Source organism: Metopolophium dirhodum, chromosome 7 (assembly GCF_019925205.1).
Source record: "Metopolophium dirhodum isolate CAU chromosome 7, ASM1992520v1, whole genome shotgun sequence".
NCBI lineage: Eukaryota > Metazoa > Arthropoda > Insecta > Hemiptera > Aphididae > Metopolophium > Metopolophium dirhodum.
Genome location: NC_083566.1, coordinates 37,335,727 through 37,356,246, shown reverse-complemented (window position 1 = coordinate 37,356,246; position 20,520 = coordinate 37,335,727). Strand labels below are relative to the sequence as shown.

General features: G+C 33.4%; 1 protein-coding gene across 1 annotated transcript in view; it reads right to left on the bottom strand.

Moving 5' to 3' along the window:
- Window positions 1–10,724: 10,724 nt before the first annotated feature.
- The window catches only part of LOC132949484 (uncharacterized), a 55,639-nt gene continuing 45,843 nt past the window's right edge, over window positions 10,725–20,520 (bottom strand). The window contains exons 3-4 of the mRNA XM_061020399.1: window positions 16,370–16,682; window positions 10,725–11,249 (exon numbers count right to left, since the gene is read on the bottom strand). Coding sequence (XP_060876382.1) covers window positions 11,129–11,249; window positions 16,370–16,682 — 434 coding nt within the window. The 3' untranslated portion in view covers window positions 10,725–11,128. The remainder of the gene's footprint in view (window positions 11,250–16,369; window positions 16,683–20,520) is intronic.

Below are 20,520 nucleotides of genomic sequence, written 5' to 3'. Positions count from 1 at the left end.
ATTGCCTAGTCGGAACCGTCGAAACTATGTCGCTATGAGTATTAAATTTGGTCAGGAGCTTCGTTTTATGGTGTATACTGTAAAGACCCACTAGGAAAGGATTGTCCAATATTTGCATTTTAAAAACGACTTTAAGATTTAAGGTGAAAATTGAAACTTTTTTTGTTCATAAATGATTGCCATTGGTTGCAGATTATAATAGTAATAGTAGAAATTAGTATTGTTCTATGTTTTTTCGCATATATTAAATGCTGCCATTGGTTACTCGGGCAGATCGGGTACAAGCATGTATCAAATCGTCGCGTTTACATGGCCTCAATTAATTAAATTGTATCTTAAAACCATGGTATATAACATATATATTATAATATATACTCAAAAACTGCTAAATTGATTTTGGATGAAAATCTCAGAGATTGTTTTTAGAGATACCAGAAAAGTTTAGACGGTAAATATGGGTTAAACTACGTTAAAAAATATACTGTGTGAACTCCTAACTTGCGGTTACCCGTCTAGGTCAAATTATTTCACAAAGCTAGGTTCACTGACGTCGAGTTGTCTGGGAACTGAGGTACGCTTTAACTGAGATACATCTATAATCTATATAGTGTATATACTATAATATAGGATTTTCCAAAAAAAAAAAATTGTACCAGGATGAAGCCAGGTTATCCAGCTAGTATATTGTTACAAAATTATAATCGAATAAAGTAGTCATTTTTAATTTAATATAAAATATCCTATAACATAGGATATATTATGTACCTAATAAATACGTATAATATAAGTATAATAACTGTATACCTAGTAATCCAATACGTTTCATAAAAATCATTATTTTATATTTTTGAATTAACATAAATATATTAATAATAAGTGTTTTGATTGAAACGGTGTTTTTTTCTGTTGAAATCCATCATCTAAATTTAGTTTCCGGCAGTTAGGGTTGTAATCAGTAATAATTTATTTTTGAGTACTTGAACCATGAATTTATTGATAAAAAAGGTGGGCAAGTGGTTACTGCTGCTGTACTTTGGGTGTTGTGTGGGTGATTGTAATGGATTTGTTAAATTTTAATTCAATGATATAAATACTTGTATACGAAAAACAATTTTGAAAACGGTCTGTCAGCCTGTATTACTAAATATATTTTATGATATTATTACTTTTAAAGAAATTCGTTTTACTATTAGTAATATAGTAGGTTGAAATATTGTTTTTCGAAAACATTTCATTTGATATAGGTACTTTACAAGTTTCAAGTACCCATGAATAATATTTGTAATTAAAATCGATATCCTCCGTTAAAACATGTATTGAATATTTATTTAGACATTTTAGTTACAGTATTAAATACTTAGGTGAAACCTTGTTTTAAATATTTGAAAAAAAGTATTCTAAAAAAACAAACATCATTATAAAATCAATACATTCATCGCTATGCTAATAATTATACAATAATAATATGTATAATGTATAATATATCAATAACATAAATTGAACTGGAGCTCGGAACTTTAGCTAACGCCCACCAGGCACCAGTACCAGGATGAGAATCACTGCTATAAACATTATAATTTATAATAGGTATAATGCCATTAAATAACTGAATATATTTTATTTAATGAATCCCTCTGGCAAGTTAAATTTTGGTCCCATTTCTACTATGTCGTAATGTACGATATCGTTGTAGTATGAACGATTTCATACTATTATATGGTACATTTCTATCGATTCGTTTAAATTTATGACAGTTGAGTATAATATATTATTACGGTATTGATATTATACTCGTAGTTCTTTGTTTCTTTTTCAGACTAAAGTTGTATTTACTCGACATCCAAAAAGTTATGCTTGTTTAAAAGTGTTACTTATTGCATTGATTGTGGAAAACAAAATCAATTTTATAAGTACATAAGTGCATGTAAAATTTACTGATCAACAATACCTACGTGTGCAACCATAACATGGTAAACAATAATATAGGCACTTAATAAAAATAAAACAATTTAAGAGCATATCGAATACGTACCTACAGAAACAACGGTCACGCCCTTTTTAAGCACACCATAAGTAATAAGTGTAATATACATATTATTATATAATATACATAATACATATTAAAATATTATATTATTATGTATTAAAAAAGTTATGTGTTTTTGTCGTATACTGGGTCCCCACTCACATTGCAGAAAACAAATTTAAAAGTATAATTTGCTCATTTACTCGAATTGTTCGTGTAAACACATTTTTATATTTTGTTTAAATTGAGTTCACTGTTTTCTTGGGTATATATCGGGACACAAAAATATGAACTGTAATATTCTTTCACGACATTAAATATAATAAATTGCCACCACCATCTACCGCTATTTTACCGATTTTCTTTTTTTTCTTCTAATTACAATGTCTACCAAACGACGGTCAAACTTTAATAACTTCACGCTGCGTTCAAAAAGAAATAAAATAGACTTACCAATATAGTGATATTATTAACAACCCGCTGTAGAAGTATTTTATTCTATATGCCTATTTTTATTACCACGAATTTTCAAGAAACTAATTATACTCGTATTTTTAATAAACACGTTGTAAAGTCACACCATTTTATTTTCCAATTTTTTTTTTAACAGTGATAGTATATTTTTCTCTCTTCTTTTATGGTAGAAGATAATCAGCTGTACATACGTATATAGAGCGTAAATATATAATATGTAAAAATAAAAAATAATACCATGGTTAATGTTTTTTAAATGTTTTTTATAATGATCGAAATATATGTGTATATATAATATAACAATAAATTATCATACACTTATATGCTTTCAATTGACTGTGTTAAAAGCATTATGCGCATTTTAATAAACATTTAAGTCAGTTCTTATAATATAACACCACTACATAAAGTACAGAAACTTATCCATTATCAGCCGCAACATTATCATAAAACAATCGGCGTGTGTGTGTTATATTCGAATGTAATATAAAAAATACTGTTTAGTTATTAGTAAATAATTAGTGTAGGTTGCAATTTAGCATAATATTATGAAAATATAAAAGAGTACTATCTTTGGGTACATTTATCTTAACGTTCTCCATCGTTACCAGAAATTGGTACGTGCGCTGAATGCGTTTTTGTCAGAGCCGTTTAATATCTAAGTATGTTGTGTAAACGGTTACAGGTGAGTTCCAGGTGATCATCGATTAATAAATAGAATCACCGGTACCGTTTTGGTGAGATTCGATTTTAAGTTTTATTTCTGAATTATACGTAATTATACCTTTTTTGTGATGTACCTAGCTATAGAAAGTTATTATAATATAAGTAACTCAGCCTTATTAGAGGCTTAACCAAACAAAATATAATACACTTTTCAATACCTATAATTAGGTACACATTTTAGGCCATTGACATCATGTAAATTATTACAATAGGTATAGTATGTACAAAATGCGTTTAGAAAAATTACCATATTATACATACTCTGTCTTGGAAAATCTGATCGTTATTTATTAGGTACCTATATCACACAATAAAAATTATTTAAACTCTTATAATGATACTATATTATAATATATTGATTTAAACCAATTTCACTATTGATAAGAAAACAGGATATAATATAGTTCATATTAGGACGTCTTTCAATCATAAATATTTACACTTTGCTTACAAATAAACGAAAATAAATTCTACTAGTCAAAACAATTCGTATATTTCTGAATGGATAAAAATGTATAAATTGTTGAAGATGTCAGATGAGGATTAGAACTAAATGTGTATTACTTTAATAGTTTAATAACTGTATATAGTTGAGGTTTTTCGACAATACTCGCAAATGTTGATCACGGAAATATGCAACCGATTCGTTTTTCATGTATTAAAATAGCGTTGAATAAACTTAAATGAAAAAAAAGGACACATCGCTGATGGACGGTGACATGATCGTGAACTCGACGTTCGGACTGCCGTTCGGTACTCTGACAGAAGACTCGACGTCCACCGTCACCATGCAGTCCGAGCGAGCGCAGAAGATACGCAACACGGCACTCATCGTCTGGGACGAAGCCCCCATGTCGCCGGGACTGCAACTGACCCTGGTGGACCGCCTGCTCAGGGACGTAGTGAGATCGAAATTACCGTTCGGTGGTAAAACCATGCTGTTCACGGGTGACTTCAGGCAGATATTGCCCGTGATCCGGGGAGGTACGAGGGCAGAGATTGTCATGTCATCGATAAAGGAAAACGGTCTTTGGCGCGGCATGGAGCGCTTAAATCTTATCCAGAACATGCACGCGGACAACGACGCGGACTTCGCGACTTGGTTGCTACAGCTCGGCAACGACCGACTGCCCGCGGTTGACGGCGTTATGGACACCGTGCAAATCCCGCGAGAAATGGTATGCGAAGTTATTTAATCGATTTCGTGTATCGTCGGCAAATTTTGATGGCCAATGTCGATGAAATTGCTCGGAGAATCGTTCTGTGTCCCACCAACGAAGACTGTAGGGAGGTCAACATGGACGTGTTGGAGCGCGTGGACGGTGCTCAAATGAGCTACACCGCCGTCGACACCATGATGACGGACGATCCCGACGAAGTGGCCAATTTTCCAACATAGTTGGTTGACAGTTTGGAACCGGACTGCCTGCCACCGTACCGGCTGGTGTAGAGGTTGGGGTGCATCGTGATGTTGCTAAGAAATCTCGATCCGAGGAGACGACTGTGCAACGGTACGAGGTTGGTGGTCACCGAACTGCGGCGTCACAATTTTAAGGCGACAATTTTGGGAGGTGATGCACAGGACGAGGACATCGTCGTGCCCAAGATACGGCTAACGTCCAGCGGTGAGGACGACCTGGCCAATCTTACTGTGCCGCCTTCAATTCCCGGGGAGGTTGTCGTTCGCCATGACCATCAACAAGTCGCAGGGTCAGACGTTCGATCGGGTAGGTTTGCTACTGACGGCACCCGTGTTCACGCACGGGCAACTGTACGTAGCGTTTTCTAGTGTAAGAACCGCTCAATCCGTGAGGGTCGGCATGTACGGTAAGCTGGTAATTCGTCACCAAGAACGTTGTGTACAGGGAAGTTTTGTAATTCAATAAAACATGTAGACCATTTATGTAAATGTAAGTTGTTTATAGACTGTACCAAGCCTTGGTGACGCCTGATAATCACGTCAAGGTGACGCCCGATGATCAAGCCTCAGTGACGCCGATTGCAGACTATGGTCCTGAATAAATCATTTAATTAGATTTATAATGCATTGACTGTTTTCAATAAAATATACTAAAATATCATTACGTACGAAATTTTTGAATTTTTTTTTTCGGCCACTTTAAAAAAAAAACATTATCAACTACCAGGTTATGTGGTCCGACCGTCGCACAATGTCCGCTATCCGACGAAGTCGGATTGCCTACCTGGATGACTACGGAGAACGTCATTCGAGGTTACTGACCTGCTAGACACAAAATGAATAGCGGCAGCTATACTTTACCCGAAATGTTTTCGGCTGCAGTAAAATACTCTGTTTAGCCTTATGACAGATCCTAATCACAAAACCTCCGTATCACAGCCACACAATCCATGCAACCTCCACAATCGGTATAGACTCAGAGCTAACAATTTGGGACCTTTGGATACCTATGTGATTTGATTACTGATAGCTAGACTATATTTTAATAAAAATAATTTACTTTGCGTATGATATATATGGCCAATCATCTAATCAACCTCTGCAGCACCAATTCGTTTTGCCCTATTTTTATTTTATTACCTATGCTGCATACTTACTTAAAAATACTGTCAATTTTCTCATATGTTTGGGCCTGCGTCCGTATATTTCAAATAAATATACAATGGAATTTTAAATAATTGATCACACCTAATGTTGAACCGTTTTCATGTTTTTCGTAGGTTCAGATTTCATATCATAGGTAACCAAGACCCCAATCAGCTGATCGAGTTTCGCATCTATATTGTATGGTCTTACAACTATCGCTAATTTTATAATTCAAACGACTCTGCTCCATAATTGAAACCCACTCTCAGCGAGTCTAACGGCTTAAGTCTTCCCTTAAACTCATATTATTATATGAGTACCTCCTATTGGTTACTATACCTACTATAACTAGGTACCATGAATTTTCGCAGTTATGTACTATCGTTGTTAAGGGGTACCTATAATTCACATTTATCAATTATAATATGATTATATCTAACGTTCGTATTTTTTAATAAATCTTAACGATGAAAATGAAAATTAATCCGTAATAATATGATAATAGCTATTTGAACACATAATCGCCAATCGGTAATTGCCGGTTATAATTAATTGCCAATTTAAAATTGATTATCAGTGTCAAATAGCAATTGAAGAGTGATGTCGTAATAAAGATTTAGTAAATTACAGAATTAAAAAACAACTAGATTTAAACAGAAAACATTACAAAGTTTTGAACTAATAAATTATAATATTAACTAACATGTGTATAATAACCGATAAACAAATAAAAAATAACATGAGTAGATACAAACATTTACTGCAATAATGATTTACGGTTTAAAAAAGTCTAGAACGAAGATTCAAACTCCGCTTCTAAATTCTAGAAATTTTCAGAAATGGATTATGAATTATGATTAAATATATTATTATAAATTATGACTAATATTGCGCATCAGTTGTTACATCATTCGCCGTATAACATTAAACATATTATTAAAGGATTTATTTAACTATGCACCATTATAAATATTGTACAGTTTATAATAAGTTTTCATACATATGCGTAGCCCATGTGTGTGTGTTTTAATTTTATCGTTTCTATTTCACAAAAAAAAAGAAAAATTCAAATTTTGGTTTATCTTTATATTTTAATATTTTGTCTGGGTTTTTATGAAAATTTTCCACTATGCACCGCAACTCCGCATAACCCTTTAAAACAGTAAAATATTTATATTTGTATATTCTAATTTCCTTTGGTCATACGTATTTATTATTATTTCCCGAATTTACAAATCATAGATTTTATTTAAACAATAAAAAAACTTTTAGTTTTGTATTCTTGATCAGTATAACTAAAAACAAAATTGTAATAAATAGTTATCGTACTCATATAATAATTAGGTGTATGTTAAAAAATCTAGATACTTTCAGATTTACACAACAACCAAAATCTCGTTGCCATGTACATGAACGTTTGAAAAATCTTCAATTCGTATCTACGTGTCACATAGTTACCACTTGTCAATATTAATTTCGTGTGTTCATTACGAATTATTTGTCGTATATCCGTATAATCTTCTCCGTTAATTATTCTGTCTATATAATATTATCCGATAAATATGTCATATAGATGTGTAACTATGCCTAACATTGCCACGAAGAGTGAAAATTCCTCTGTCAAAGCGTCAGAGATTGGGTGGCGATCAATGCCAAATCTGAAGTTCAACCTCACCAGCGACTTACCCGGACCGGAATCGTCAAAAAATTGTGATTCCAAGAGTTTGTTGGACGGCAGGCTCTGCGTTTCAACGCCAAATATTCCCGCACGTCCGTATTTAGCTGGCGAGACTGCTGCCGAGATTGGGTGGCGATCAACGCCAAACCTAAGGTTTTCGCAGGTCACCAGCGATGTACGGAAACCGGAAAGTCCGAGACACAGACGTCCATGTCGTTCATTTTGGCGGCAGACGAAGAAATTTGTCAGGCGGTTATTTTGTTGCTGTGGTTCTATTGACATGATAGACCAGTAACGTCGTATATTATAGAGTTTAAAAGGTTCTTAAACGTCCCCTCCCCTCCCACCGTTATTTCACTTCCATGTTCCCTGGTACTATTGTGTCCGGCCAAGATTCTGAAACCGTTTATCGTGTCTTCCATTGTCGTTTGTACCCAGTAAGTATATGTTTATCTCACGTATTTTATGCACTGCATGTCTGTACCATCGTCGGATCTTCGGCACCTGTTGTGTGCCGTTTCGCGGTCGTAAGTCTTATAGCTGTTTCCGCTAGCTCATTTTCCCCCTTCAACAATATTAGCTAAAGTTAGTTTGGTCTAGTTGTAAATATTTGTAACCTCTAACTAATGGCAATGCTTATGTAAATTTTTTATAAACTGTATTATTGTACCTATAAATAATAAATTATAAATGATGCTGCAAATTACATCAATAAACGGTTTTTGATATAAAATGTTATATATTTGGTTTTTATTTGATAATATTATCAATAAATGTGTCGACACGTTTGTCTAAAATGTATTTATGTAGCTTGCGGAAACTGTGTGTACCTATATAATAGTTATAGTCATAATATAATATAGGCATTATTATGATACTAAGCCCGGGTTCGTATGACTATGATCTGCTGCAGAGTACATACAATATAATATTATGATACTCAAAGCATTCGAGGCAAGAATGGTGAAGTTGGTAACAATCAACTTGTTTATAAAATTATATTGTGTTAACTAAAAAACGGTGTGGCACGACGATGAATGCGAACACGCATCATAAAATAATTAATATTATCGAACTAGGCGTTCGTTTGGTGTTATAGGTATATCCGAAAGACGAATCTATATGGTACCTACCTATCGTAAAATCCGTGTAAAATGGTTCCGTCGGATATAATATTATAATAGGTCATAATAATGATTGCCATAGTGTATAATATCATTGTATATATAGGTAGGTACCTAAGAGGTTTCGGCGTTGTATCGCTCTTCTGCTGTCGTGTCATTTTTAATAACTTATACCTATAATAAACATATAAGTATGCAGTTGGCGATCGGAACCAAATGTGCTATACGGAGTCGGTTTTCACCAAATTTTTTTACAGTAGAACACAAAAATTGCATTTTAATAATTTTGCTCTACTTATTATGGACATAATGTTTGATTATTTTATAACAAAATTGTATTCGATCAAGGCATAAAAGTTATTACGACAATATGATTACTACCATACCTGTGTACGTATCAAAAGATTTAACATATTCACAAACGTCATTTTTGAACGGCTACGATATAATATTATGTTATTGTGCGGCTGTACTTATGTTCTGTATCACAACAATATAATATATTATTTGCTCGTTTATTTATAAAATAAATTATATGTATTCGTTAAGCGTTACAATTATTCACCTAATACGTTCAAATTAAATAAAACTAATTAATGATAAGTATAAATCATTATATAAACAGTTTTAATTTGCTAGAAGTAAATTAACTTCTTTAACATTTTTTAAACATATTTTAATGATTTCAGTCATTGAATTTTTATAAAATAATTATTGATAGTAAGAGTTAATAAAGTTATAACCTTATACTTGATAAAGCATTAAATTATTAAAAACAGTTGTAATGTTACCTACTTCATTGAAGTTTCTAATAGATAGTAAGTTGTTATACAAAAAATAATCTTTTGATAAATAAAACAAATTTACTATAATTATAAATTATTTTACGTTGTTTATTGCGCATGCTTCATAATAATAATACCTAATTAGTGTCGTAAACGTCTGGATGTAATAATATTGCAGACTCACTAGTTTCTACACTGGTCAAATTCACCACACAATTTATCGACTTACATTGTAATATTTGAATTTAATCTCCTCCAAGGCATAGTGGTATGCGATACCGGTGGGATTCTAGTTAAATTTGACTCAACTAAAATAGTGACCGTTATAATAATATATCTTCTGAGCTATAGGAGGTACTATACTATATAATATTTGTGGCAGAGGATATACCTATCTTGAATTTTAAGAACAAATGTATAAATTCCAATCGTTCAAACATTGATAAATGATACGTATTATTGATCAAATATTTGTAATGAAAACATCCCATTGAAAATTTCTGAACATAGAACTATCATGGATGCCTGTTTGAAATAAAAGGTTAAAAAGCTAATAAATCCCATTATGGAGTATCTATTAAAGATTTTTTTTCTAAATGGTAATATGTAATGGTCTACACATTGTTGTACATAATTTATACTGTACAAAAAACAACGAATTTCATAAAACTACAATTTTTATCGTTGTAACAAAAATCACCTCGTACTGACACACAAGTGGAAACTCGTCATCCCCGCCTTCATGACAACTAGCCACTTGGCGTTATAGCATTGTACATAATATTTTGTTTGTACCGTTAAAATATATTATCATGTCGACAGTGTATAATATTGTACGCAGTGCTGATTCACGTATTATATTTTATTGCAGTGCGGAGGAGCGCACGCGCTTAACTACTACTTAAGTATGATTTTCTGGTTGAACGGTAGAGATTATTTCGGAGAGGGGAACGAACGGTGAGAGCCAGTCGGTGGTGGTGAGTAGCGTTAGAGCGGGCAGAGAGTTCCGAGAGAGGAAGCTGCGTAAAACTAAATGCAAAATGAACAATTGGCACATAACTACATCTGCACCACCTCCGACGGCAGACTCGTCTCGAGACGTGCATACGTACTCGTAATAATATATTTTATAAATAAAGTATTACGTCTTGAATTGACGATTAACGCGAGACGACCCGCACATACACCCGTGGCGGCGGCTGTTCCGCACGAAAACTTTATAAATTCGTAGAAAACTTTTCCGACGTCTTTGGCGCGGGACCGCGGAGCGACTGTGACGTACATAAATTTATTATGATAATATAGGTATACCTCCTATATTATTTGTATAAAATAAAACGCAACGTCGTTTCGAATGAACTTTTTATTGGATTAAAATATGATAGTAGTAATAATAATAATGATGATAATAATAATAATAATAATGATAATAGTAATAATAATACACGAAAAAAAAAATGTTTATATAAACATCTAACCGTTATACTACGATAATAATATTATAATATATTATGATATACTAATTGTTGCGTGTTATTAGAAAATGCGATTTAATATTGTAATGGTTTTGCAGTAAATTGATGCGACGTTGGTATTTTTTTTTTTTGTTTGTTTGTTAAAATTGAAATAAGAATAAAAATTATATTATACATAAATATATCAATATTCGTACACATGAATATTCGCTGCGCGCGTGTGCTTAAATCGTATAGTCGACCGGACGAAGAAGAAGAAGAAGATCGTCGTCGACTAGTGTGGCTTGACTACTTTGCTGGCCGGTGGCGGAATCTTCGTGAATCCGGCAGAGTCGAACACGGGTAACAGGTCACGTATACGGTGACCACTGGTAGTCACCAGATCCATCAGACGGCTGAAAAACAATATACGGGACTCAAGTGATAAAATAGTAAAAAATTATATATTATAAAATAATGTTTCGTGGCTTTGTTTTGTATACACTCGTCGAATTGTATCGAGTAAAGCATCATAATATAACATCATCAGCACTCCGAAAATATTATAATGAAATAATTACTGTCGTTACCCCTGTAACTATATATCGGTACCTACATGAATAAATGGCGTATGAAGCCTCCCGGATGAGTTGTGATTACATATCCAATTATATAAAAAAAAATACCTTTAAAATCAGACTTTTTAAGGGTTTCGGAAGAATAAAAATATGTGTGAATATATTACGCTTTTTGGTGTGATATTGTGCCCGCGGGGAAAATTAAAAATTATTTGTTCTACGTATTTAATATTTACATATATCAATGACGCGTGGACTGTAGATGGTTCACTTATTTATAGTTAACATACGGTTCATATTTTACTAACGATTTTATTCAACTAAATACTACCTATAAGGTAAATAAAACTATCAAACTAGCCACATCGGATATTGTAAAAACGTTTTCAACAAAATTTCAACACACACAACAATATCCACTTATTTCATTTGTCATTGCCATCACGCTTCTAAAAAACTAACCACACAGACCCAAACATAAATGGTGTAGAGACTTTTTAATTTTAATAAGTGTGTTACTAATGGGTGATTTGGTCGTCATGTTGTACATGCCATGTATTATCTATTAATTTATCAAATTTACTGATCGTCATATTATTATTGTGCAGATTATTTAGTAACTTGTTTTAAATGATAAAATCAATTAAAATACTTAAAATAGTATTTAGGCCTAAATAGTGTTAATAATAAACATTAAGTGGCTCGGCGGCCAGTGGCTAAAATCAATCATGTTACATGATTGAGAGTAAGCAATGTCCGCTGCCACTAGTTCTTGGATGGGTGACCACCCGGGTTCGTAGTAACCTTGCTACACATTCACGTGTTCCTAACCGACTGTACCAACCGTCCCAACCCTACTGTACAAAACCTACCAACCTTACAGGCTAATGACCTCAGTCATCAATGCCTTAAACCTAATAAAAAAAAAAAAAAAACATTGAGTAACTTTTTGCAGTGAGTGGTTCATACGTATTTGAATATGGTCATATAATATGCTATATAAGTTACATTTCCAAACAGATGCAAGAATGCGTGAAGACCGGAGTTTACTACCCAAAAAAGCGTTAATTAAAAAAAAAAATAAGCCTCTCTTGATCTGAATCTTAAAATGTTAACAATGCGAACAACGAGAACTATGTAAGTACGCGCCAAAACTGTGAACGGCAACCAATTTGTTTGGGTTTAATCTCGCGGATTTACTTTGATGGACAACAAGTGATGGGATTCCGCAGCAACGGCAAACTGTTATATTATATTATTTACAAGAAAACTCGCACTGTTCGCATAAATAATGTTGTGTGACATCTCTCAAATAGTAATTTAAACAAAACACGTACCTATTCGTATCGCGTATAAATTATTATTATACCTATTATAATATATATTACTACAAAAACAACAGCAACTGTTGTTATTATATTACTATGATATGCATACAGCCGGTATACATATATATTATTTGTACACGATACAGTGCGACGCGACGATGGTAGTTATTTTTACTGGCGTTACAATGCATTACAATTAGAGAGGTCGACTTCGCGACTGTTATAATCATATAGTAATAATAAGTAGGTATATGCACGCACATATAATAATATTAATATGATGCATATACCTACAACATCCCTGTGGATTTTTAACTCGATCCTCTATCTCCGTCACCGTCTGGTGTATTCCAAACACTAAACGCGTGGTGTATACACTAGCTATTGCATTATACAGGCTGGTCAATAAAGCATGTTCACTCCAACTGTTTCCTTTATTCAAAAATTATTTAAATCATACTTATAAGGATCATATTTTAAAATTATTGAAATTTTTTGTACTTTAGGACCTAACATGTGGCGTTACAAACTTCTGTTTGTGGATTATTGAAAGAACATTTTTTTTTCGTACGTACTTAGTTACAAATTTGAAAGAGTAATAAGTTTTTCAAATGTTTATAGGATGATAATAATATTATTTTCCTTGCGACGCGACGATGGTAGTTATTTGTACTGACGTTACAATGCATTACAATTAGAGAGGTCGACTTCGCGACTGTTATAATCATATAGTAATAATAAGTAGGTATATGCACGCACATATAATAATATTAATATGATGCATATACCTACAAGATCCCTGTGGATTTTTAACTCGACCCTCTATCTCCGTCACCGTCTGGTGTATTCCAAACACTAAACGCGTGGTGTATACACTATTGCATTATACAGGCTGGTCAATAAAGCATGTTCACTCCAACTGTTTCCTGTATTCAAAAATTATTTAAATCATACTTATAAGGATCATATTTTAAAATTATTGAAATTTTTTGTACTTTAGGACCTAACATGTGGCGATACAAACTTCTGTTTGTGGATTATTGAAAGAACATTTTTTTTCGTACGTACTTAATACAAATTTGAAGGAGTAATAAGTTTTTCAAATGTTTATATAGGATGATAATAATATTATATTCCTTGAAAATAATTTCACAAAAATATAAAATATATGTTATATTGAATATAGCATTTATTGTACATTTATACGAATTATAAATATTGATTTTTATATCCACAGTCCACAGGGCACTCCTTAAATAGTACAAACAAATCTCAACAATTTGAAAATAATATGGTCTCTAAGTACGTATATTACGCTTAAAAATTTCGAAAAATCCGATTTTGAACAATTATGTTATTGAAGAAAAAGAGGGGTGAGAATGCTTAGAGAATCATCCTGTATATGTAATATCTATATTATTATGATTATCTTATGGTTATACGACGATGTCTGCTCTCCCCGCGAACCTCGCAGCTAAAGTAGCTTACAAAAGTAGATTACCAAAGTCGTGCATGCGGTGACGAGACCAATATGTGTGTGAGCGTGTGTGCGTGTGTGTGTGTGTGTGTGTGTGTGTGTGTGTGTGTGTGTGTGTGTGTGTGTGTGTGTGTGTGTGTGTGTGTGTGTGTGTGTGTGTGTGTGTGTGTGTGTGTGTGAGTGTGTGTATGTCGCATTTTAACAAACACGCACGGCTGTAATATAATAACATTACGTACCTACCTACGGGCTACGGGAAAACGCTGTGTAATATGGTACGGTTGTTTAGATATTATTTTCGTTTGAAAACTCAAAACTGACGGTAAAAATAAAATTTTTTTAAAAACGACAACAACAGAGACAACAAATAGCGCACTCGACGTAATGCTTACACAAACACATAGTTTCCTGTTAGAACACTATAATTATAATTCACAAAAGGTAAATTAAATTTACAATATTCAATAACAATTTTTTTCTTAAAACTTGTGCAATTATATAAAGTTTATCGTTAAGTACTATAATTGTATATTATGATAATATATTATTATAATATTATATAAAATTCCACCAATTAATTTGAGTTCTAAAAAAGGCATTTATTCTGAGATTTTACTGATTTAAATGTATGTTATTAATTATTATATATTATTATGTATTATATATTTATTTTCAATTCAGTTAATAACTGCAGCACGAGATACCTATAACGATTTGAAATGTATTTATAAATAAAGTAATAATTATGAAAATTGTGCACATGAATTTTGTGTCATTACTTTGTATAGACCCAGTTTTGGAAAATTTATTTTTCTATCCACCGATTGATGACTTACTTAGAGTTTCAGTAAACAAGTTTTAGTAAAAACGATTTGAATATTTGATATATTTGTGATAACTAATCTGAGGCGAGGTTAGATTAGGTAAAATTATAATGATACCAAATGTGCATAGATTATTAAAATGTCGAACTGTATTATATTATCGCGAAACCAATTGTATACCAAAAGTGACAGTGCTACAATAATAGTATATATATTTTTTATCCGTTCAACCTTTTAGCCTCTTTTAAAAAGGCTCGGAAACTTTGGGATCCAATATGGACGCGCAACAACAATAAATTGAAAATATCGTGATCATCGTTGACGTGTGGGTCTCAATAGACCATGCGAAAGCTGACGGTCGTGTATGACCCATATTACGTACGATGCTCGCAATGCTGCCCGCGGCCCTGGAATAAAATCCAATAAACCGCCTGTGCCACCAGTCAACTCGAAAGCGATATTATATTGTTATTCGCATTATGTGTCAAAAATTGAAAACCATTACATGCACGCCAATTATTGTTTGACTTGGTCTATTTACTTATTCTATTGTAGATACGTTGGTTATTGGAGGGGTACTGTTTTATTTGAGCAACGTAGTAATTCGGTGACAATTTATTCGAATTGTGTCATTGTGAATATAGTAATGTTCTCTTTACATCAGACACACCGTACCTATATAAATACGTAATGCATAGAAAAAATTTACATTTACGAGGGAGATGAAAAAATTTTTGACGTCATCGAATCTGCGAAATATGCGTCATAACAATATGTCGTAACTAGTAACGTCTTTAAATTGTGACTTTCGATAAAAAGAAAAAAACAGAATGCTTTCGATTCGTTGACGTAATTTAATAATATGTAGGTACCCACATTATGTGGTTGAAAGCGTTTTGAATCGTGAAGACTATTCAACCATAATATATTAATATTTGTATCTAAGCTGTAGATGATATTATCCTTAAGTTAATATAATTATCACAATTTGTATAAGAACAATTATATATACAAAAATATTTTAATGCTAGCCAAAAATATATTTTTTTAAATTTTTCTATTGTTATCGCTTAATGTTTTACTGTTTTGAACGAAAACATTAACCTTTAATTTTATACCGAAGCAGGATGTGATCTCGGAGATACGTACACATTTAATGTCTGACGAGTACCTAGTTAATTAGTGGCACAGCTAGGGAAGTGCCTGTGTTCTCATTACTTATTTATTATTACCGTCGTATCGGTACGATAATGTATTTTTATGAATTATTTCTGACAACGGTAAGGTGTTATGGTCCCGTCGCACATGGAGTAATACTATTGGCCATACCTATTTGGCGGCAACGCTTTCTTTTTCGGTGCGACGGGGGAGGCGGCCTCCACCGGGAAGAAAGTGGCCCCGTAAAAGTCCAAACCGTTGTGCAGCAGCACGTTGCACTCCTCGACGGACGCCAGCGTGACGCGCACCACGGGCGGCGCCGGGTGGTGTTGTTGCGTGTTCGCAGACGCGGACCCGCCCGCCGCCGCCGCCAGCGACGACGCCGGTCCGGCCTGCAGGAGCTGTTGCTGTTGCTGTTCAACAGCTGTCTGCGACGTAGCCGCGTTCTTGCCGTCCGCCAAGGTCAAGGCCGCGTGGCGGTACCCTAGAAAGAAAAAAATTACAACGTATGTGGTTAGAACGATCGCACCCACGATGGTCACGGGGGTGATGGTCTGCTGCAGGTGTGTGCAAGTGGTGGTAGGAAAGGGGCGACATAGTACGTGATACTATCGTGATAGGGGTGAAAAGAAGAGGACAATATAAAATTTTAAGGATTTTTCCATGAATTTAATTTCCACGTCACATGGTTATGATACCTCTATATGCCTACCTAGTTTTTGTGAGAGTCCACTGTTAAACAATATCCACCCAACGTTTGACCGGGGCTCATTCCTATTGCATATAATACGATAATATGTAATTATAGAAGTGTAGTTATTAAAAAAAAAACTGTTACATTTATGATTGGGTTTATTTTTTTGGTTTTTTGCGATAAGTTTTATTGATAAGTTTTATTTAAGTTGTATTCGTTGATCATAAAACGTAAAACATTTTACAAAAGTCGTAATTATTTTCGAGTATTAATTTTATATAATTGTTAAATAAAAGATTTTTACCCTGCGAGATTCGTTCGTTTTAGTTTTGGAGAAACATGTTTTACGGCAACATGTATTATTTTGTACTTGTGTGAAATGTACTTTTTTATTCTGAAAAATTCCATTATAACGTATCTTAAGTGGACTACCGTGTATTTTGTCACTAAAAAAAAAATGAATTCTTTGAGTATACACAAAAATACCATTTGCCGACGGGAGAAATAAAAAGAATAAAAAAAACATTCAAGTTTTATCGAATCGATTACAAATTTCGATTTAACGAAAACTATACAAAACATTTAGGCACAGCTTTTTTTTTTAACAAGGAACAACTTATGTAACCAAAAACTAAATTAATATTATCTAGTAGAATGTCAAACAAATATTACAAAAATATAACAATACAACTTAGAGGTAATTTGGAACGTGATAGAAATGACATAGTTTTAAAATATAATAGTAATATAATACAAAAATATAGTTATGTAGTAGGTATATACTTATTATTATATGTAGATACACATCATAATCAATATGAAATGTACGTGTTTTAAAAATTAGTAGATAAATCATAATGCATTATTAATGAAGTTTTAAGTGTACACGACAAGTGTAATTACTAATTAGACATAATGATAATAGTGATCTTTGTACTTTAAATTAAAAAAATGGTTTTATTTTCAGTACAATTAATAGCAAAAGAATAATAATTGATATTTTTGTTCAATATTATTTCCAACAGACGACTATAATAATTATAATCATAACGCAGTATGTAAGTAGCTATTAATTTTTCAGGATGGTTAGATCTTACTATCTTAGATATTACAATATTATAGAGTTGTAATGTCACATAATATAAAAAAAGATGACATGACGAAGATTCACGATGAAAAAGTTCCAATAACTACCTTAATTTATAAAAACGTTACATTATTTTATCGTTTTTTCAATTTTTTATAATGGTATTTGAAACGTTTGCAAAAGGTTAATTTTCAAGAAGCGAATAATGATGAGAGACATTGAAATGCATATTTTTCAATGCGATTATTTTAAGAACATTTTTAAAAATGCAGATACAATTATTTCAACGGGGAAAAAAATGTTAAAAAATTTCGCATCTTTTATCTTACTGATAAACGAATTATCATAAAGTTTGAACACTAGGTAACTTAAAGAATAAAAAAAAAATAAACAGTTTATTTTTCAATAGTTGTAGTTATTGATGTAGGTACTCGTATTTTAGCACGTATTAATATGTAAATCGCGAAAAAAAATAAAATAATAATAAAAAAAAAAAACTTGAATCGTACTGCCTGCTAAAGTATAGTTGTGAATGAGTAAAATAAAAAAATTGTAAACGTATTCTCGTAGACTCAAACCGTCGAGTTAGAAGAGCTAAGAATTCTGAGAGAGAGAGAAAAGCTAGAATTTTAGTGGTCCGTCGGCGACGGGTTCAATAATTGAATATTATCATTTTATATCGTTACAATTCACACGTCAAATAGCTTAACGATATCGTACATAATATTATAATGTATGTATTATTTTGAACAGTATTTTATGATGTGTATCATACTGAGATGACGTGTGGGGGCATCGGCCGGCGGTGTTTTTGGCGCCTGGCGACAGTCGCGAAAACCGTATGCCGTCGTCTAGTCGGTCGTGTAATTAGAACGACGCGACGCGGCGAGGGCTCTCTGCGACGATGACGGCGGCGGCAGTGGTGAAAGGTTACTATATGTATAAGCGTGGTGAGCCAGCCAGCGGGAGACGCGACGCGTCGCAAGTGGAAAACCGTCGCCGGGCGGGTTGGGCGGTCAAGGGATGGGGTGGGTGGCGGAACGGAAAACTCTATCATTGCCACCCGCCGTCCGTTTCGGCCGTCGCCGCCTCTGCGACGCCCACCGGATTTTTAGAATTCAATTATCTAGGCTCTAAATACATGTATAAAATATATACTTCACACACACACAAACATGAGTGTTGTACTGCGTTTCTATGTTCTATATAATTATTATTACGACCTCCCGCAACGCGATCGGCGCACTACGTGATGAGCAGTTCACCCCCCCTCCCCCCCCCCGCCACACCTACACAGAACCACCGGCAGACAGTGATGCCGAGTTGGTCGTCCAAAGTGATAGCTACGGATGTTCGTAAAATAAATTCGCCCCTAACGCTGTGATGGCGCTCGAAAATATTAGACGAGCTTTGCACGGCTCGCGTGTGGTATATAATATCATCAAAAATTCTAATAATAATATTATTATAATATTAACACATCGTGTCATACCACAATGGTAACCGCACGACACACTTAACCTATTCGGTTGGTAACGTATATTCCCTCCGATAAAGTCATAATTTTCCATGTGTATTAGAGACGGGCTGAAGGGCTCAATTTTCACACAGCTGCGTTAACTTTTCAAAGGGGGTGGTGCCGCCCCGTGACTGTGGCGCAGAATTACATGCTAAGGCTCGACCTCTTGACTCTTTCGGCTACATATTTTTATTTACATCATGACTTTGTTACAAGTAAAAAATGCAGGGTGACGGTGGTAAGTACTTAATTATAAAAATGCGTAATTTTAAATTTTAATTCAGTTCGTCACTACCCATGAGATTTTCCTATACAATATGTATAATATAATATTAAAAATATCCATCGTCGTTTTTCACAAACACTCGGAAAACTACAGTATTCCTTTACGATGGTATTTCAGATCCACGTTTGGTTTCCGAGTGATTTATTTATTTATCAGCGGTCGCGATCGTTGAATTATCATTATCGTAATATTCGGTATTTATTTTATATTATTGGATAATGTAAATATCAAAGAACAGTGAGAAAAAGTCCACGTGAGCAGTTCTACAATTCCAATTTCCGACAACCATGTCGATTTTTATTCGCGTGTTGACAACGGTTGGAAAATAAAAAAATCTAATACAATATCGTTCAATACAGTTTCCTAATTTAATATAACTGTAAAATACTTCTTGTAAAACTTTTGAAATTAAAGTGACTAGATCACTTAGAGTACCTACTAGACAATTTACCATTCTAGGCATCTGCACGTGTATAAAAGGCGCAACTAGATCCCTAAAATGCGGAAGGATATAATTAAAAATTTAAATTAATTTAAATTATAAATAACATAAAATTGATTATATTTTACAAATATAATAATAGTTTGACCTAAAAAACAAATGGTTCTAAATTTGATCACAGGGGCGCTAAATACTCCTTAGCACCCCCGTAGTAGCGCCAATAAGGTGTATAATTGTGTTCAAATCATAGGTGAAAATAGCGTTTAATTTTTTTTTTTTTTTAAGGGGGGGGGG